The sequence below is a fragment of the Macaca nemestrina genome, chromosome 15, assembly GCF_043159975.1.
Source record: "Macaca nemestrina isolate mMacNem1 chromosome 15, mMacNem.hap1, whole genome shotgun sequence".
NCBI lineage: Eukaryota > Metazoa > Chordata > Mammalia > Primates > Cercopithecidae > Macaca > Macaca nemestrina.
Genome location: NC_092139.1, coordinates 6328573 through 6349778, shown reverse-complemented (window position 1 = coordinate 6349778; position 21206 = coordinate 6328573). Strand labels below are relative to the sequence as shown.

General features: G+C 43.0%; 1 protein-coding gene across 4 annotated transcripts in view; it reads left to right on the top strand.

The window, feature by feature from the left end:
- LOC105470587 (VAMP associated protein B and C) overlaps positions 1–19784 on the top strand; it is a 61211-nt gene extending 41427 nt beyond the window's left edge. For 2 of the 4 annotated variants that reach the window (XM_011722737.3, XM_011722735.3), the window contains 4 exons: positions 2992–3095; positions 7297–7377; positions 9269–9445; positions 12457–19784. In XM_011722737.3, coding sequence (XP_011721039.1) covers positions 2992–3095; positions 7297–7377; positions 9269–9445; positions 12457–12615 — 521 coding nt within the window. In that variant the 3' untranslated portion in view covers positions 12616–19784. The remainder of the gene's footprint in view (positions 1–2991; positions 3096–7296; positions 7378–9268; positions 9446–12456) is intronic. The other 2 variants (XM_011722736.3, XM_011722738.2) reach the window with 2 other exon arrangements.
- Positions 19785–21206: the final 1422 nt, after the last annotated feature.

Genomic DNA, 21206 nt, shown 5'->3' with positions numbered 1-21206 from the left:
CTTCCAAATGTTGGCATATTGCATCGTACACTTGCAAAAACATCACATTCATTTCTTTTCCTGCTGATCTCATTGGAAAAGTCTGTAAGTATAGGCCACCATGCCCAGCTGATTTTTTTGTGGTAGAGATGAGGTCTTGCTTTGTCGCCCAGGTTGGTCTTGAACTGAAGTGATCCTCCCGCCTTGGCCTCCCAAAGTGTTGGTATTAACAGGTGTGAGCCACTGTGCCTGGCAGCCCTTATCTTTTTATCTTGAAAAAGGAGATATGTGCTGCTTTGATGGATTGTTGTGAGTCGTAAATGGGAGAACTAAGGATAATTTGCCTTCTATGGTACCTATTACACAGGAGACATGTGTAAAGGTTCTTTTCCTTTCTTTCCTTCTTGGGCCATCATGAAAGTATTGGGGATGAAGAAGCTGAGGGATGGTGGAGAAATGGAAAGGAAAGGCCTGTTTTCCCTTGGGGCATTCTTAGAACCCAGGCAGAGCTCTGGACACAGTGCCCTTGGCTGTACTTTTTTACTCCCACTGCCTCTAGGAAGGTGGTGAATGGGAAGGGGCAGGCAGAGCTTCCTAGGGCTGTTTTTTGGGGGTGTGTTCTGTTCTCTGGATCCATTGGTTTTTTTTTATTTTGTCTAAATAGCTTCTCTAAAAATTAGCATTTTCCTTAGATTGCTGTCATGTGAGCATCAGGGCTCTTTACAAATAAACCTTGTTCCTCCTCAGAGCTCTCCAGAGTGGTAGACTTGGGAATGGTGCAATAGCTGTTCACGGCTGGGAGAACAGAGGCTCAAGGGGAGACAGTGTTTACTACTAGATCTGTGCCCTGCCAAAAATCTAAGAGTAGTTCAGGTCAAAGTTCTCTTCTTTCCTAAACTGAAAAATACCAGAGCATGATTTTGTCACAGCCAAGCAAGACCTGAAATTCTTAAAACTGAATTTATTTTAATTTTAGAAAGGGAATGTTAATCTAACAGTGTGTCCCAGCTCCAAAGAAGGTTGACAGTCCCTGTCCAGGAAAGTTCACAGCACATGTGAAGACACTGGCTCTTTACTTTATAATGTGTGTCTTCCTTATTGCAGTCTTGGGGGCAGAAAAAACAAAACAAAACAAAACACATTGGGAATTTAGCTTTCAGAAAAAGCATTGACCTTCCAGTCTGGTCATTTGTCCCTGAGGTTAAATGTCAAGCCCAGGTAGGTAAATGTTCCAGGTCTGTCTATAGGAAAGTTCAGCTCTTGCCAGTTCAGTGATGCCAGAGAAAGAGTTACGTTGATAAAAGGTTTACTTTCTGACAGTTATTGAATTTTGTCCTGAAGAAGTCTCCCAGCAAGGCTTCCTGTAGCTCAGGGCACTCAGGTAGGTCTTGTGGGCAGTGAAGCTGTCTGGGTGACTAGGGACACCAGTGCATTTAAGTCCGGTGCATGGTTAGGTTTCAATGGACTTTCTCTGTTCCCATGATGGAAAGTGCCACTGCATCCCTGAGAGATGGATGGGGGAAGTTGGTATTTCTGTCCTGTTTTGTGACTCGTTCCATTAGCTTTGTCATGGGGCCTGGGTGCCAGATATAAATCTAGCTCGTGTTGGAGTGACTAGTGTGGCGAAAGGGGTGTAGACTGCACTTGGAGTCAAGTCTTGGCTCTCTGTCCCAGTGTTGCCGCTTCCTGATATTGTGACTTTGAGGGAGCCACTTCACTTTGTGGAATCCCAGATTCTTCATTTGTAGACCAGGGCTATCCTGCTCTCTATCTGCTGCTGACTGTTTGATTGTGTGACTCTAGAGGAAGCACCTGGGAGGTTCTAAGTTGGGGTTTCAGGGCGAGAGAATGCTGATGAGGGCCCAGCAGAAAGGTAGTAGAAGCCCTGCTGGTGAGAAACGTAAGGCTTGTACTGTCAGAGGACAAGGCACCAGTCCTTTGTGGTGGCTGTGAGCTTAGATCTCCACACCAATTGCCTGGATTTGAGTCTGCACTCCACCAAGGTGTAACCTTGGGCACATTCACCTCTCCGTGTTCATTCCTTTCATTTGAAAAGTAGACACCGGAATAGCCCCTCTCCACCCACAATAGTACCTACTTTTTAAGGATTAAATGAGATAATGGTAGACGTAAGGGACAGAGCCCAGTTTCTGGCGCATGGAAACACTCAGTCCATGCCCATTGTTGTGGTCAAGGCCACAGTAGGCTTTCGCTGCATGTGAAGTTATTTCAGGGAACTTAACTAGATGTGTGGATTAGCCAAAACCTTGTAGCAAAGTAATGTATTCTAAAGCAGCCATCATTTGATAGGAGTAGGCCCAGCTGCACTCTAGGAAGTAGGTTGAAGGGAGCCAGTTGGGGTAGGAAGGCATCTTCCTCCATGCAGTGGGTGTGACTCATCCACAGGATCCTCTATGTGAGATTTCTCTAGGTTCTTAGGGAAATAAAAGGGGGGTGTAAGCTGATACTGTTTTCCCTGCTGTGTGAGTGTCCTGCTTGTAAAAATTTTCTAGTATTGTATTGGCAAAATTGTATTTCAAGGATTACCTTGATTAGCTGTATGAGAAATGGGTTGGAGAGAAGCTAAAACAGTTCCTTAAATGTTCTTAAACATCTTAGATTATTCCGTTTAATTCCTGAAAAGATCATTTGGATATGTTTTCTTGAGCAAAACAGGCAGATGGTGTTGCTACCCAGTTTCCCGATTCTGTAAGGCCTATAGCAGACATGTATGGTAGGCTTGCAGTAGTGAAAGATCCATGGACTAGGAATCAGAAGACTGGGTCCTCGGCCTTATTCCCAGCTCTGTCATGCCCTGATTTTGTAGCTCTTAGGTTGGTGACCTGCAAAATGGAGATGTTAGTCACCCTTGCTTACTCCACCAGGGGCGTCCATCCTAAGAGATAAGAGAATGCCGGTAAATTGCTTTACAACCAAAGTACAAATATTAGCATAATAAATGGCACTGACAACCAAGCTCTGACCCTCCTAATGAAATATTTTCTTTCTCAGTGATGTTACAGCCTTTCGATTATGATCCCAATGAGAAAAGTAAACACAAGTTTATGGTTCAGTCTATGTTTGCTCCAACTGACACTTCAGATATGGAAGCAGTAGTAAGTACTGAATGCTTCTTATTTTTTTCAGTAATAATAATTTTAAAAACCAATTAGATATGGAATTGTGGGTGCATGCATTGCAAAATATGTCAAAATTGTTTAAAAGGGAATAGTTTTTTTTTCAGAAGGTTTGTACTTTAACTACCTTTGTGGTTTTTCTAAAACTTTGAGGAATAATTTTAACATTTTATGTGACTTCTAGAAGGCTGTTCTTTTCTGACCTTTCTGAGCTCAGTGTGCTTCAGCAGCTCCTTGCACTGGTGGCTGGTGTCTTGAATGGTTAGGGATTGCCTCCTTTCGCCTCTCCTTTCTGCCCCGATAGAAAAGGATACTTTTCATTGTCCTGCCTTTTCTTACCCTGTCTTCTCATCCCCCACAAACTCAAGAGCCATGTGAGAATGTCAGTGCTGAATGTCCTCACCCATTTAGACATACGTGTGTGTGGCTTTGTTCTGGTAAATATGATTATTTTCCCCCTGCTTAAAATATATGTTTAACTTTTCTCTAATTTTGATAAAATTAAGATGACTTCATTTTTATAAAACAAATAAGTGATATTAGTGATGGTTTTGGGGAAAAAAAAAAGAGTATAATGGACATTCCCCCCAAAACGAGCTTTTTATACATTTGAATAAGTCTATAGGCATTCTGGGGCTGGGAGTTGAATTGAAATGTACAGTACAACCCACAGCCCCAGCAGGGACAGATGCGTTTGTCCTTACAGTTCGGGAAAGCAGGACAGGGTTGCCTCATACCGCTCGTATTGCTCTCCAGTTTTGGCCAGCCCAAAATGGGGCCCCGAGTCATTCATGGCAGGCCTGCCCACCTGAGTCTGCTGTTCCTCACACCATACTGCAATTCTCCTCTGAGTTTCATACCAAAGGCAACTCAGGCCAAGCCCACCCCATGCCCTATTTCGCCACATAGTCTTTTGTTTTAGTTCTGGAAAAGCATCTCCACTGGTGTTTCACTTGTAGGCAGAAAATGAAGGGGGAGGCCAGATATTTTTGAGTTTTAGAGAGATCAGTGATAATAGGCTGTCTTCTTTTCATGAGAACAATTCTTATGAAAAGCTTCTCTTTGATTTTCTGCAACATGATGTGTTAACTTCATGTTAATTTGTGTGATCAAAGAAACATGGCAGATAGAAAATAATGGAAGATCCCAGGGTGTGTTCTGTTTGGCTTTTGCTGCATGGCATAGTGGAAAGAGCATGGGCTTGGGTGTTTTTGAGCTGAGTTCTTCCTTTTACTAACATTGTGGCTGGGAGCAGATTTTATTAAATCTATTGCAGTTTTGATCATTTGTAAAATAGGGATAAAAATGCAGCTCTCACGATGGTATGAAGTGAGCCTTGTGTAAGTGCCTCGTCGGTCTAGTGTCTGACACTTGCTTATCAGAGTGTGTCGTAGGCCAGGCACTGCATATCCAGTAAAGAGTCATTTTAGTTCCTTGTATGATTATTTTTATAACAGTTTACTTTTTTTTTTTTTTTTTAATGTACATTGTGGGAAATTTCAGAAATACACAAATGAAAAAAATTTAAAGTGACCCATAGTTCTTTTCTACTAGGTCTAACCATCATTAATAAGAGCTTTGTGTTTTTCTTCCTTTTTTTTTTTTTTTTTTTTTGGCAGTGGGGAGACATGATCTCACCGTGTCACCCAGGCTAGAATGCAGTGGAGTGATCTCAGCTCACTGCAGCCTCCACCTCCTGGGCTCAAGTGATCCTCCCACCTCAGCCTCCCAAGTAGCTGGGACCATAGCAGCGCACCACCATACCTGGCTAATTTTTTGTAGAGACAGGTTTTCTCCATGTTGCCCAGGCTGGTCTCAAACTCCTGGACTCAAGTGATCTGCCCACCTGAGCCTCCCAAAGTGTTAGGATTACAGGCATGAGCCACTGCCCCAGCCTGCTTTTTCTTTATTTTAAAATGTTTTTCTTTTTATTGTAAGATACAGAAAGTTGAAAAAATAGCATGGTGACCACTCATATAACTTTTACCTAGATTTACCATTTGTTAACATGTTGTCACATTTGCTTCCTTTCTGTCACAAACTTTCTTATTTGCTTAAGATGCAGATTTTATGGCACTTCACCCCTAAATGCTTCAGAGCAAGGACAGTCTCTTATAGTGCCATGATACTATTAATCATAGCTGAAAAAATTAACTTTAATTCAGTATTATTATGTGATAAATTAATATTCATTATTTCCTAGTTGTTCCAAAAGTGGCCTTTAGTAGAGGACACCCAAACCTTTTTGTTTTTCAAACTTTGAACTTTTTTTTTTTTTTGGAGACAAAGTCTTGTTCTGTCACCAAGGCTGAAGTGCAGTGGTGCAGTCAGTAACTAGAACTACAGGCATGCCACCACGCCGGCTAATTTTTTATTTTTTTTGCAGAGTTGGGGTTTCACTCTGTTGCCCAAGCTGGTCATGAACTTCTGGGCCCAAGCGATCCTCCTGCCTCTGCCTCCCAAAGTGCTGGGATTACAGGTGTGAGCCACTGCACCCTGCCCAAACTTTGAACTACTTTTTTTTTTTTTTTTTTAAGTGTCCAGGCCAGTTGACTTATAGAATGTCCCGTATTGTGGATTTGTTCGATTATTTCCTCATGATTAAATTCAAGTTAAATGTGTTTTGGCAAGAATATTCCATAGTCGGTATTTCATACCAGGTTGTCCTGCTGTTGGTGATGCTGTTTGATCACTTGGTTAAGACGGTGACTGCCAGCTCTCCCCAGTGTCAGAGCACAAAGCACATTTGCCCCTGTGGTTAATAGGTAATCTGTGATACTCTGAGTCATCTGATACTTTGAGACCATGTGAATATCCTGCTTGCCAGCAGTCTCACCTGGTGGTTTTAGCATTCAGTGATGATCCTTGCCTGATATTTTTTTGACTCATGTGGTAGGCACACGTGTACAGATGTGTGTGTGCAGAGGAGCAGACTTCAGTATTCTCTGTGGTTTCTTCACTTAATATTCTGGACATTTCCTCCATCTAACTGAATGCTCTTCAGCATCATTTGAGTGGCAGCATGCTATTCCATTTAGTGGATCTGTCATAATTTTTGTGGCAGTTCCCTAGTGTCCCACTTTTTGGTTCCCACTTTTGATTCTTGGTACCTGTGTTATACTAGCTGCCTCTTGCATGGTTTTGGGAAGGGTTGGAGGCACGGAGGGTAGGGGATGCCTTCTTTTTCTATATCGTCACCTTGCTGCTATCCTGGTCTATGATCCTAGAATACCCTGTAATTCCCATCCTCTGCTGCCAAAAGGAGAAGTTATCAGGAGCATATCCTCTTAGGACATGGGATTTAGCTGGGAAGGTGCTGTCACTACAGCCTGGAGGGATGGAGATGGGTCTTGGGGTAGAGATAGCCCAGACACTGCCACAGTGACAGAGGAGGGATTTGGTAATGAATGTGTTCCGTTGGTAGTTGGCAGAGTGGTTCTAAAACTACTCCCAGATAATATGCGCTTACACTTTCTAGATATGCCTTTAAAGTAAGTTTCATTTTCTCATTTTAATTTATTATTTTTGAGACAGAGTCTCTCAGTGTCCCCCAGGCTGGAGTACAGTGGTGCTATCATGGCTCATTGCAGCCTCCCTCCTGGGCCCAAGTGATCCTCCCACCTCAGCCTCCTGAGTAGCTGGGACCACAGGCATGTGCCACCATGCTCAGTTAATTTTTAAATTTTTTTTGTAGAGATGACATCTCCTTGCGTTTTCCAGACTGGTCTCAAACTGCTGGGCTCAACCATTCCTTCCACCTCAGCCTCCGAAAGTGCTGGGATTACAGGCATAAGCCACCACGCCCAGGCTAAAACAAGTTTTATTTTCATAAGGAGAGCCAAGGTTACCTGGTCATCCAGACATTATTTAGAGGACTCCTTTTTGTTCAGTGGTAGGCCTCTCCTGTAGAGTAGCAACATGGGGAGCATTGGTTGACTTTAAGGAGTCAGGCAGCAAGACTTTCAGGGTTTGTGAAGTGTAATAAATATTTCGAGAAAGTGAGTGTATTTAATCTTGTCATGTTACAAATACTGGAATCTCAGCAGACTTCAGTTCTTTATTTGATATAGTTCTAGGCTTTCTCATTAAGAGTATTTTTCTGAAATTATCAGTTATAGGAAGAAAGTTATTCTTCCACCAGGTAAATAATATCTTGATTATTAAATTTAAATTGTTTTAGTGGAAGGAGGCAAAACCGGAAGACCTTATGGATTCAAAACTTAGATGTGTGTTTGAATTGCCAGCAGAGAATGATAAACCAGTAAGTATGTTTATAGTTAACAATAATTGAATGTTGTAAGCTGATACTTATTTGCATACCATTTCCTGCAAAACCAAGATTTAAGTTGGCAAATTATTTTCCTTTATCTGATGTCTGAAGAAAAAAATAAGCTGAGGTCAGCAAGTAAGTGGGCCTTTATGAAATCAGCCTTTGAAAAACTCAGGGAAAGACAACTGATTCAAACAGTGTTTCCCCTTGAAAAGTGCAGCCCGATGGCCGTTGAGATGTCATAAATCCTAAGAGCTTCTATGACCTGGCGAAGGTATAGGTTGCTGTTAAACAGTGGGTGAGTGTAAAACAGGGAATAATTTGCCCTTTATCATGGTGCTTGATGGACGGGTGGGAAGCTTTCAGGTTCTCTTGTTTTACAAAGTGCCCTGTCAGCCTCCCTACCCCTTTTACCCTATCTATCTCCTCAGTCAAAGGCTGCTTTTAGATGAGGATTTCTCAACTTCAGCATTGTTGATATTTGGGATGGATAGTTCTTGGTGGTGGAGGTTGCCCTGTGTACTGTAGGGTCTTCTATTGATAGCAGCATCCCTGGCTTCTGCCCTCTTGATACTGGTAGTACTCCCCAGTTGTGACAACTAAATATGTCTCCAGATATTGCCACATGTGTCCTGGAGGGCAGTATCAACCCCCCCTGAGAGTGATCTCATTCCGGTGTTGCCTGCGGGGAGAAGGAAGGAGCCCCATCCTCTAGCCTGTCCGCTTTCACCCTTGATGGTCCTCACTTGTGACCGGTTGAAGAAAGGGGACTGTATCTGAAATGCTAATTTGGACTTCCCTTCAACCTAGTCGAAAACATTTTAATTGTTATAAAAACACCAAAACTGTGAAAATATGCAGCATATGAAACTATCTTAGCTGTTGATACCTGGAGTTGGGAAATAGAAGTGCCCTGAAATGTTCTGTTAACAGTATCTATGCTGGTCTGCGGGAATGCTGTTGATTTGTGTCAAAACTACCTGATATTTTATTTCTGCTGAATCATTTACCACTATTTTTACCGTGTTTCTTTAAGTAGATAGTGGTCTTTTTTTCCCTCTTCCCAGTGTACGTCCTGTCACAGGAAGGTCAGTTTGCAAGTTGTGAAACCTGTATTCTGGCCTCAGCTCTGTGATAGGTTGACTTGGTAGCCTGGGACCTTGCTTCACAGGGCCTACTCTTCTCATCTGGAAAATGATGGGGAGAGCTAGATTCCTGGTTTTCAGTTTGCTACCCAGGTCAATGATCGTCAGTTACTTTTCCCTGACAAGCTGCGTGTTTCCATGCCCTCCCTCCACTGACTGGCTGTCATCCCCAGTAAATCTCAAGAGGGGATCATAGCTCAATCTTGGCAGGGGAAATGAGGGGAGTATATAACTTCCGAAGATTGAAACATTGCAGACCCTGAGCTTGTTACACTTTCATCCCAGCTTCCAAATGCTAAGTTGGTAAAATAATTCGCCCTCTGTCTACTACTCTCCCAAGCTTCCTACTCCACCAAGACAATCCTAGGGATGTTCACATCTTTGTGGTGACAGTAATTTGTGGCTAATAATTCCTGAGCTTGCACAATTACAGTATGCTAATTTTTGCATGGCAGGAATTTGATAGTGCAATATACACAGCCCTTTTTCTCTTTCTCTGAAGTATTAGTCTCAGCTAAACTTCATTATTTACCCTTATCCATAATTTCTAGGGCCCAGTTGCTTTAGATTATTAAGATACCAAATAAAATGATCCATTTCAAAAATAAATGTGACATTTTACAGTGTGGATGAAATGCTACCACGTTTGGTGTTTGCTGAGAACTACTTTACTTTGCATAAAAAAGTCCTTTATTACATGGTTGGTGACACTTAGGCTTTCATTTGTTTTTGAACAGCATGATGTAGAAATAAATAAAATTATATCCACAACTGCATCAAAGACAGAAACACCAATAGTGTCTAAGTCTCTGAGTTCTTCTTTGGATGACACTGAAGTTAAGAAGGTTATGGAAGAATGTAAGAGGCTGCAAGGTGAAGTTCAGAGGCTACGGGAGGAGAACAAGCAGTTCAAGGTAATAGTTTATTTTCTGGTAATCTACAGAGAACAAGGGCATTTTCACTAGCTTCTTGGGTGGGGAAGTTGATGAGCCAGTGAATGTATAGATTTCTTTTGCTTTTGGTATTTGGCTGTTTTTTTCTCCCCAGGGAGAAATTTCCATGGCTTTCATCAGATTCTCAAAAGGGTCCTTGGATCTGTGTAAATTAAGAACCACTGTCCCTTGATCAGAAGTTTCTCTACTGTTTAAGCTGTTGTCCCCTTGGAAAAAAAAAAAAAACCTCGGCCGGGCACGGTGGCTCACGCCTGTAATCCCAGCACTTTGGGAGGCCAAGGCAGGCCGATCACAAGGTCAAGCGTTGGAGACCAGCCGGGCCAACACAGTGAAACCCCGTGTCTAATAAAAAATTAAGAAAAAAATTAGTTGGGTGTGGTGGTGGGCGCCTGTAATCCCAGCCACTCAGGAGGCTGTGAGGCAGGAGAATCACTTGAACCCAGGAGGCGCAAGTTACAGTGAGCTGAGATTGCGCCACTGCACTCCAGCCTGGGTGACAGATCTAGACTCCATCTCAAAAACAAAGCAAACAAACAAAACCCCCCAAAATTCACACTTTCCATTAGTGTAAATTGAAAATAAATGTTGAGACCAAAATAGCAGTTTTTATTTTGAATATGCATTTTTAAACCCCACGCCATCCCCATTCACTTGGGTGAGAATCTTTTTTTCAGAGGGTAAGTACTGACCAATACTCTGATTTAATGCAGGTATAGTTCTGATTTTAGAAGACTCTAAATAGGTCTGGGCAGTTTTGGCTCCTCAAACTGTTGATGTGGTGATGAGCTTGGAGGTGGGGTGCCTCACAGTGGTTAGGAGGTGGAGATTATGGAAAGAAAACCTGAGCCTCTAGCTCGTGGACGAGGCAGTTGGCATTGGCAATGGAAGGTTGTATTGTACTGAGTGGTGAAGGGGGGAGTCAGAGGGTGCTTCTTTTGGCTTGGAGGCTTGTGGTGGTGTGGAAGTTGCTCCCATCCAATATGAAACAGCTCTGAATCTGTGCTGGTCACAGCATCTTTTAGGCCTCTGTTTGCTAAACACCTGTAAGGCCCCTTCCAGCTTTAAAAGTATGAGTTTTCTTCTCTTTTACTCTTGACAATGAGGTAGATATAGGAGAACTGACAACATTTGGGAAATGGCATCATCTTCCTTTGCAGTGATCTTGATTTGCCTCAGTCAGTAACTTCTTTAACGTGTAAGTAAATTGTGAAGCCGACACTACGTTTTGGCTAACAATCTAAGCTATGCCTGAAGCTTCTCCTCAAGTGTATTTCTCTTCTGAAACAGAGTTCTGTGCTGTTTAAAGTGGTAAATAGGTAGAAATAGCTTCTATATAACCCAATAAAATAAATGGTGTAGTTAGCTGTTTTTTTTTTAAGTCAGTTGGACACCACCTTGTTTATCACTGTGCAGTGATATTGCCATGCCCCATGAGCAGAATATCCTTAAAATATGATCAGACTAATCTCGACATTAGAAGATTCTTTATCCTGCCAGACGCTGCCTTCTTGTTTTGTGTTGGTTTATTCTGTCATCTGGCCAACAAATGAGGGTCTAATATGTGCCTGTCACTGTGGATTCAAACACAAACAGTCCCTGCCCTTGAGGAGCTCTCTGTTAATGGGATAGCAGGGAGAGACATACACAGAAATTATTATAAGCCAGTGTGATAAATGTCCCACAGAGATAGCAACAAATTGCAGGAAGAGTCAGCTCCGTGGGATTCATCTGCCTGTGGTCTCCAGGACCTACTAGGTACTCGGGTGGATGGGAGAGAATGGAAGGAAACAAAGAAAAGAAAGTACAGCTGGTGTGTGGGGTTTGGGGATGAGTAGATGAGGTAATTATCAAGAGATCTTTCAGCAAAGATGAGTCTGGGCCAGAATAGAATGGCTTGATGCATGTCCCTCTTCAGGGATGTGGGCTTGGCTTTGAGAGCATGGAAATGGCATCATAGATCTACATGGTAACTTGCAGATTCTTAGGAAAGTGCAAGGCAGTTGTGGCAGTGGAGGTGAAGGAAGAAAAAAATTTTCATTTCTTACATATCCATGTAGTTTGGGGACAAAGGGAGGGTGGGGGATACGGTCAGACATCTTTATATGTGTGAAAAAGAATGTTGCTTCTTCAATGAGAAATCTATGCATTAAGTAGAAAATATTTGAGATGAGTGTACCAAGGCCAGTCACATTTTAATATTCCAAATATCATTTGATCCAGCAGTCTGGATGTAGTTCATCAGGTACCAGCTATGTACAGAGCTCTGCATTTGAAAGCTTCCAGATGTCCCACTTTTAGATTTTTTTTTTTTTTTTTGATATGGAGTCTCACTCTGTCACCTCAGGCTAACTTTTGTATTTTTAGTAGAGATGAGGTTTCATCATGTTGACGAAGGTGGTCTCGAATTCCTGAGCTCAGGTGATCCACCCGCCTCAGCCTCCCAAAGTGTGGGGATTACAGGCATGAGCCACCGTGTCCAGTTGACTTTGTAGTTTCTTATGATTTGTATATTTATGTCTTGGGAAATGCCTCTCATTTAAAAAATTGATGATTTGATCAAGGAAGGCTATTCATTAGAGGCAGGAAGGACAGAGAGGTTGGGGTTGAAGAGAAGCATCTGAAAGACATGGCCGTAAAGGTGGGTGGGGCTGAGGGTGCAAAGGGCCCAGTTGACCCTTTTAAGAACTTTTTTCTGTAAATCATGGGAAACCAAGGAGCACCCTGTTTAGATTTCTGTTATAACTAGCAGCATCAAGTGGAATGTATGAAAGAAAAGAGGGGACTGTTTTCTCTGTGGCTTCAGGCTAGCCCTTTCCCCTCTGTAGCCTGCAGTTTCTCCATTTGCAAAATGAGGTTGGACCATATCATGTCGGCCAACACTGGGCATGAACAGCCCATCCTGTTAAGCTGTACGGTTGACTCCCCTTTCTGGTGCCTTGGCTTGTCTTTGAAATGTGCATTTGCTCCCATAGGAAGAAGATGGACTGCGGATGAGGAAGACAGTGCAGAGCAACAGCCCCATTTCAGCGCTAGCCCCAACTGGGAAGGAAGAAGGCCTTAGCACCCGGCTCTTGGCTCTGGTGGTTTTGTTCTTTATTGTTGGTGTAATTATTGGGAAGATTGCCTTGTAGAGGTAGCATGCACAGGATGGTAAATTGGATTGATGGATCCACCATATCATGGGATTTAAATTTATCATAACCATGTGTAAAAAGAAATTAATGTATGATGACATCTCACAGGTCTTGCCTTTAAATTACCCCTCCCTGCACACACATACACAGATACACACACACAAATATAATGTAACAATCTTTTAGAAAGTTAAAAATGTATAGTAACTGATTGTGGGGGGAAGAATGATCTTTATTAATGACAAGGGAAACCATGAGTAATGTCACAATGGCATATTGTAAATGTCATTTTAAACATTGGTAGGCCTTGGTACATGATGCTGGATTACTTCTCTTAAAATGACACTCTTCCTCGCCTGTTGGTGCTGGCCCGTGGGGAGCTGGAGCCCAGCGTGGTGGGGAGTGAGGTCATCTCCACACAGTAGTCCCCACGTGGCCCACTCCCGGCCCAGGCTGCTTTCCATGTCTTCAGTTCTGTCCAAGCCATCAGCTCCTTGGGACTGATGAACAGAGTCAGAAGCCCAAAGGAATTGCACTGTGGCAGCATCAGACGTACTCGTCATAAGTGAGAGGCGTGTGTTGACTGATTGACCCAGCGCTTTGGAAATAAATGGCAGTGCTTTGTTCTCTTAAAGGGACCAAGCTAAATTTTTATTGGTTCATGTAGTGAAGTTGAACTGTTATTCAGAGATGTCTAATGCATATTTAACTTATTTAATGTATTTCATCTCATGTTTTCTTATTGTCACAAGAGTACAGTTAATGCTGTGTGCTGCCAAACTCTGGTGGGTGAACTGGTATTGCTGCTGGAGGTCTGTGGGCTCCTCTGTCTCTGGAGAGTCTGGTCATGTGGAGGTGGGGTTTATTGGAATGTTGGAGAAGAGCTGTCAGGAAGTGTTTTTCTGGGTCAGTAAATAACAACTGTCATAGGGAGGGAAATTCTCTGTAGTGACAGTCAACTCTAGGTTACCTTTTTTAATGAAGAGTAGTCAGTATTCTAGATTGTTCTTATACCACCTCTCAACCATTACTCATACTTCTAGCACCCAGGCCCAAGTCTGAGCCTAACCTCTCCTTGGGGACCTAGCTTGGAGTCAGGACGAATGGATCGGGGTGCAGAAGGTTAGAATCGAGGGCACCAGCAGTTGGGGGTGGGGAGCAGTGGGAGAGAGAGACTCTTCAGCTAATCCTTCTAGTACTAGTTGAGAGTTTGACTGTGAATTAATTTTATGCCATAAAAGACCAATCCAGTTCTGTTTGACTATGTAGCATCTTGAAAAGAAAAATTATAATAAAGCCCCAAAATTAAGAATTCTTTTGTCATTTTGTCACATTTGCTTTATGGGGGGAATTATTTTATCATTTTTATTATTTTGCCATTGGAAGGTTGACTTTAAAATGAGCTCTATCACTGGGAAATATGTGTTTCATGATTTAAATGTACGTGTGTGTGTGTGTGTATATATATATATATATTTTTTTTTTTTTGGTTGTCTTCAGCTGACAGTATGAAAAATAAAACTGCTGAAAAAGCTGAGCACCTGGTCACCCTTGGCCTTCCATTGCTTTGGCCTTCAGTAAAAAGCAGCCTCGCTTCTAGGTCAGGGAACCATGCCATTGAGACTAGTAACAGGCGTTCTGGGCACAGTCCCACTGTGCACAGGTTTGAGAGGACAAGTTCATCAGAAGGAAGGCAGTCCTTAGAAGTCACATACGTCAAGCCACATTGCTCCTAAGCCTGGCTGTGTTAAGCTGGGTCAGGTGCCTTGAAACAGGAGAAGTGGAAGTCTGTGGTTGGTGAGTAAGGAACTTCCTGTCTTCATGAAAAAAGTTGACTTTGAATCCCAGGTACTCACAGAAATGGTGAGCAGACTTAGTTGTTACCCAGGCACCCATGGATTGCGTTGAGTGTGCAGACAGGGAGGTCACCCCAATATGAATTTGTCTCCAGGTTTTTTCCCATGTGGCCCCCAGTACTTATAAAAGGAAGTGAAAAGACCGAACTGTAAGGCACATGCCTTCTGCCGCCTGATTTTCCGTGAGGAGACTAAAATTTGCTAATTGTAGGTGCTGCAGCCAGTTAAGTCCTTCTGTAGCTTCCAGGCCCTCATGTCCTTGCCCTCATGGAGAGTGCTTAGATGGTCCCCAACATACGTAGGGGTACAGTACAGTCCCATTACACTAGAGCAGGGCTCTATTTGTTTTTAAAGGATATGGCCGTGTGTTTTGATAAAACTTTATTCACAAAAACAGCCAGGTCATGGGATTTGGCCTGTGAGTCTGTGGCAGTTCTTAGAAAGAATATTGAGAAACTACTCTGTTTTAGACCTTTGAATGTGATTTAGAGTTTTGTGTACATCTAGGAGAAGGTGTTCAGCTTCTCAGAGGATGTGGACGTTTTGGTTGCAGCTAAAAATCAGCCTCTGAAGTCTCTCCCTTCTAGAGGTTAGCACTTGGTGAACACGTTTGTGGGGTTTTTGGCTGAGTGGCAGAAGGAAAATCCTCAGGAAGAGAAGCAGGTGAGTGATGGGAAGGTTGGTTATTTTATCAGTCATCCTGGCAGCCGAAAATGTGCCGGGAAAAGAAAGAACGTGGAGCAGGCATGGCTCCTGGAGAACTTGGACATGCATGCACATTTAGGGTGTCTTTCCTAGAATTACATAATGAAAACAAGAGTAAGGCAAAGAGGAGGTGAATATGGGGCCTGTCACAACGGCCTGCCCTGCCCCAAGAGGTTAAGAGTCGGATAATCGGGATGAAACTGGCATGGAAAGAGCGAGGCTGAGGAGGGTGCCGCCGGGCAGTGTGCATGGGGGAGCTGCTGCCAGACTGCCCTCCAATCTGCTCCTGTGTTACTGGCTCCACGGCACCTCAGAGAGGGCAGCCTTGGCTTCGGAAATGCCAGTCATAGTGCTCACAAATGCAGAAGAGATGGAAGCGGCGACAGACTCCTGAAAGTTTTTATTGATTGACGTTTTAAATGGATAATTTAAGCTTCCTTGGCACGATACAAAAGACCTCTTAAAGACAGCAGGCTGTTTTATTTGTAGGTGTGAGGAACTGGCTTTACCTTTTTTCTCCTCCTAGTTTGCATGTTTTCCCTCTCTAGTCTTCTAAACTGCTGGCACCAGCAGTAATATATACTGATAAAATCAAAATTGATTTTTACCAGTGGCCAGTTTATGGCTAGAGAGACGGCTTATACCTCCTTAACACAGAAGGGGGAAAAATGAAGAACCTCCAATGATCCGTGAAAACCTAAACGCTTTCAAACAAATCCTAGGAACAGAATTGCTATCGAAAGATATCAGTGCTCGGCTTGCAGGCTGTGTTGAGTCAGATAGAACTGAATGTAGTGAGAACTCAGAGCTAAAGAGCCTTTCAGATTAATTTGAAACCAGGCTCTGTGTGTGCATGCATGTGTGCATGTGTAGTATATGTGCCATGTGTCAGTGGCTTGACAGTCTTCAAACCGTGCCTATATTTTTTGCCTACACAAAGTTTTGTATTTGCAAACTCAGAATCCATGCCAAAATACCATGTCATTTGTCATTTTCAGCTCCTTCTCTAAAGGAATGGCCCATTTCTTATTGTAGTTTGAGAAATATGTATATCAAGAGAGAGGGGTCTTGGGCTTCCCAGTGTCACTCTGAACACCTGAATAACATTTAACCCCTGAGACCTTCTCGCTGTAGAGGCCAGTGCTTCCCCCTGCTGGACATGACACTTCATTGAAGGGCCTCTCGTGGCTTCCCCTGCCCCGGGCTGTCTGGCCTGAAGGAGAAAAGAACCAAACTAAACTATGAAAAGTTACCACTCTGAGACCTCTCTTAATTAAGCTTGGGGCCATGTTTGCTGTTGAGAAGGAGTGTTCTCAAAGATAGGCTGGAATGGAATTGTATTTAGAAAGGTCCCTGCAAAGTATAGATGGATGACTCTAGTTCATGACACACAGATCCCATAAGGCCAACGACCACTCTTCTGGAACCCCAAGAGTAGCTCTGAGATCACGCATGCCCTACGCGAATTGAGTTTCTGTGACCTAATTGGATTTGGAGAACGCCTTCCCTGCCCCCCCCTTTTCCTCAGACAGATCTGCTCTGATAGGAACCTTTTCAAGCAAGTTACTGTTGTTTCAATGCCATTCCTTACCTGTATAGAACATTTCCAGTATATTCGCACATTGAACTTAATCCTTGCAACTGTACTGGGGGGTAGGTGGCTCTGTTTGCATATGAAGAAATAAAGGCTCCAGGAGGTTAAATTGGGCAACTTTTTAGAACTAAATCAGTCTCTGTAAGGCCTGCATTGCTAAGATACCATTTCAGCTCTGAAAATCTGCTTCAGGGAACTGAGTGGATGAAGCCTTCCTCCTTCAGCTCCTCTGCCCGTCTGTACATCTTTTCTGTGTCTGCCTCCATACCTGTTACTTTCACACTGAAGTAAGTAGAATTAAGACTGTAGTTCACATGCTTTTTCTTTTTCTGTTGCAAACTGAACACACTCCAGACAGTGAAAAAAAGTGCATATTCCATTTTCTCATTGCCTGAAGATCTCTGCCCGATGCTCCTGGGGAATGACTTTGGGGGCTTTAGAAAGAATATTACCAGTCTGTCTCGGCAAGGAGATGATGGGAACGCTTTATATGGAGGCTTTACATGACTTGTAAATTAAATGTGAATGAGGGCAGTTCATTAAAATTGGTATTACAGAAGTGCCCTGCTGAGGTTTGAAGACAGCTGAGCTGCCGATGTCTCAGGCCTCTCCCTGAATTAGCACTGCGTTTCTCCAGGAAATCAGCTAAGGGAGCAAGTAATAGAAGCCCCTGATAAGGAGCATCAGCCGAGAGGCAAGCTTGGGAGGCTGTGGGTCTGCCGCCAGCTTCACAGACCTCTTCCTCCAGCCTCTGAATCCCATTAGCCACAGCGTTAGCACACGAGGCTCAGCCACCAAGAACATTAGCTGGGGTGCACGAGCTCGCCCACTCCTGTGCCGAGGGGCCCTGACCTTCCTCCATGCCATGTTTTTAGCTGTGTCTATGGCACTTAACAATAGGGGGCTTCATTTTATTTAAGTTACAGAGAGGTATTTTGAAAAATTTAAAAGACACGAACTCACATAAACAGTTATGGGTAATAGTTAAAAGGGAAACCGGTGGAGGTGGATGAGAGGTTGTCTTCATGAATATAATTGAGATTTCTTTTTCTTAATGGAATTAATTTGTTAGAAAATGTCTGCGTTAAATCTGTAGAAAAAGAAGAAAAGTGTAGGCCGGGCGCGATGGCTCACGCCTGTAATCCCAGCACTTTGGGAGGCTGAGGTGGGCGGATCATGAGGTCAGGAGATCGTGACCATCCTGGCTAACATGGTGAAACCCCGTCTCTACTAAAAAAAAAAATTCAAAACAATTAGCCGGGCGTGGTGGCGGGTGCCTGTAGTCCCAGCTACTCGGGAGGCTGAGGCAGGAGAATGGCGTGAACCCGGGTGGTGGAGCTTGCAGTGAGCCGAGATCGTGCCACTGCACTCCAGCCTGGGCGACAGAGCAAGACTCCGTCTCAAAAAAAAAGAAGGAAGAAAAGTATAGCAATAAAAATGTAGCTATTATCTAACTTGCCATAAATATTTGCAATTATGATACCTTGGAATGTTGCCACGATATGGATTGCTTTGATTAAAAGATGTCAGTTGAATAAAACAGTACTATGGGAGAATCGCTTTCTGCTGCTAGATAAATGCTGATGTTTATTTTTAAACCAGGAAACATTGATCCTGTAACAATGCCCGATTACAACTGCTTTCTTACACCCCAGGGCTGATGGAGAGGTAATCACTTGGCTAATGGATGTGGGTGCAGGACGGATGCTCACTTGCTGGCCTGCTTTCCTGCTGGCATTCTGATGAGCCGCGGGAGCCCGCCTGGGCTTCTGCAGGTGGAGCTTCTGTCAGAGCTTCGTTTCAGTGATACCCAAAGCCATGTCTGACTGAAATAAAACAGGTTCCCTTTTTTTTTCCTTTGGAAAATGCCAACTAAGGGAGACTAATCAGATATCTTAACACAATTTCATCCAGGCTTAGTGCTAACAAGATTGCGGGGCTTTTTAGGGTTTAAGAAGATGAGAAATTAGTGTGCACGTTTCACACATTGACTTGCTGGTTTTTCCATGTCAGACAAAAAAGTCCTGGCTGTTTCTCCGAACTGGCTGCCTGCATTCCCATCTTTCTTTTGTTTTTACGAAATAGACTGAATTCAGCTGTTAATCCTCTCGTGCAGCATCCATGTTAAAGTGCTTTTCCATTGCATCTTTTATGTGAATTCAAAGGTCAGAATTTATTGTCTGTGATACTGAGACCATGTGTACAAGAACTACTTTTTGCTTTTCATCATTCACTCGTTAGCAAACGTTTCATAAGTACCGTCTGTCTGGCTGCTACTATATGAGGTGCTGAGAAATTAGTCAGTGGGAGTGACTTTTTATATTTTTCATTCGTATGTAGCCTAAGTAAGGTGATTCAAGCTTATACACTGAGAGAAAAATGCAAAATATATTTGGTTCTCATTTCTGTTGCTGTCGTTTCCTTTTTAAAGACTATTTATAAACTGCTGCCATTTGGAACTTCCTATAAGAAACTAAAAGTGATCTATTTCAGTGTTCCCCTCACCTTTCCTCTCCTTTTTGAATAAATGGTTTCAGTAACCCATGCTGTTCTCTCCCTATTCTACGTCTTTCTCCCTATGTTGAAAAAAGATTCCTGCAGTTTCTAATGTGTTTATTGTCTTCGATGTATGTTAACATTTTAGGAACTGAGTATCTTAAGAGATGTCTTAGAATGCTTTAGTTTTCATAGTTTTTCCTTTCTGTAGTTTTCATTGTATTTGCTGTTTTGACATGGAAGTCATTTAAAAAGCTGGTGTGGGAAAGGACTCTTCACCGTTGCACATTTTGGTTATCTGATATGTAATAAACCCATGGCTTGGCAGCTGACATGATGTTTCCCAGAGAGAAGGAGATGTATTTCTGCAGGGTCCAGACCAAAAGAGCCATTAACAGCATGTTCTCCCATGTTCCATATCAGCCTGATGAAACCTGCCCTGCCAAGGCGTAAACTTTTGTACTAGCTGTCTCCATATTATGTTCAATAAATTCTGTGCTCTGAATATATTTAAAGGATGCTTCAGTGTAAAATTATTTTGAATGGATGGCTTCATTCCATTGAGATAGGCTTTGGAGTGTGGACTAGAGCCCGTTGCTTGACTCTCACTGCTTCGTAGGAACATGAAATTGGTTTAAATTAAAATCAGAGATACCTTGCACCAGAAAACAGATCTAAGAGATCGCTTAGGTCAACGTCCTCTTTTTACTGATTAGGAAACTTTTGCCCAGAGAGCTTAAGCACAGGGACCAGCTTGCACGCCAGTGTTTTCCTGTTGTGGGAAGTATGTGTCATCATTGATTTACAAAAGTACCCATCTGTGTAAATTGCTTCCAGCTTTGAAAGGTGGGTGGATTCTGTCTTTTAAGTAGTGGTTGATGGTTCTCCCATCTTACAGTGTTACCTTGTTAAAACATTAATGAAAACCATTTTAACTTCTTTTGGAAGAGTAAGGTAGGAAAATGGTAAGACTTCATATCAGACCAAAGGGTACACAGTATACAAAGTCAGGTTTCCTCCATTCCCCAACCTTTCTCCAGAGATATCCTGAACTTTCCATGTATTGACTCTTTCCAGAGATCTGTGCACATATATGTCTGTGTATATCCAGCCTTGTGTTTTCTTTTTGTTTTGAGACAGGGTCTCACTCTGTCACTCAGGCTGGAGTGCAGTGGTGTGACCCCCACAGCTCACTGTAGCCTCCACCTCCCAGCCTCAAGCAGTCCTCCCACCCCAGCCTCCTGAGTATCTGGGACCATAGGCACGCACAAGCATGCCTGGCTCTCTTTTTTATTTTTTGTAGATATGAGGTCTCTCTGTGTTGCCCAAGCTCGTCTCAAACTCCTGGGCTCAAACCATCCTCCTGTCTCAGCCTCCTAGAGTGCTGGGATTACAGGCGTGAGCCACTGCACCTGACCAACTGTGTGTTTTCTAATACACAGGCAACAGCACACACTAACTGCTCTGTTGTGCATGTTCCTTTTTTGACTTTGAAGTTTATCTTGGAGATCATTTCATGCTAGCCCACATCATTCTTTATGGCTCTATAATTTTCCTCTGTATGGATGTGCCCTTAATTTACTTAATCAGCCCTCTATTGAGCTGCATTTAAGCAGTTTCTAGTCTTGGTGCTAAAGACAACGCTACAACAAATACTCCTACAAATGAGCAAGAATATCACAGAATCACTTCCTAGAGGAGCAATGGTTGGGTCAAAGGAAGCCTGCATTTTAAATCGTGTTAGATGCCTTCCGCATTGCATCCAAAGAGGACATACCAGTTCATAGTCCTCGCAGGGTCTGCTGCTTTACTCTGCCAGCACCTTGTGCCATCTTAACTTTTTGATCTTTGCTCACCTGTAACATGCACGTGGTATCTTACCTTGAGTTTGTGGTTCTTGGGTTGAGCAGTTGTTTATGTACGTAAAGGCCATTTGA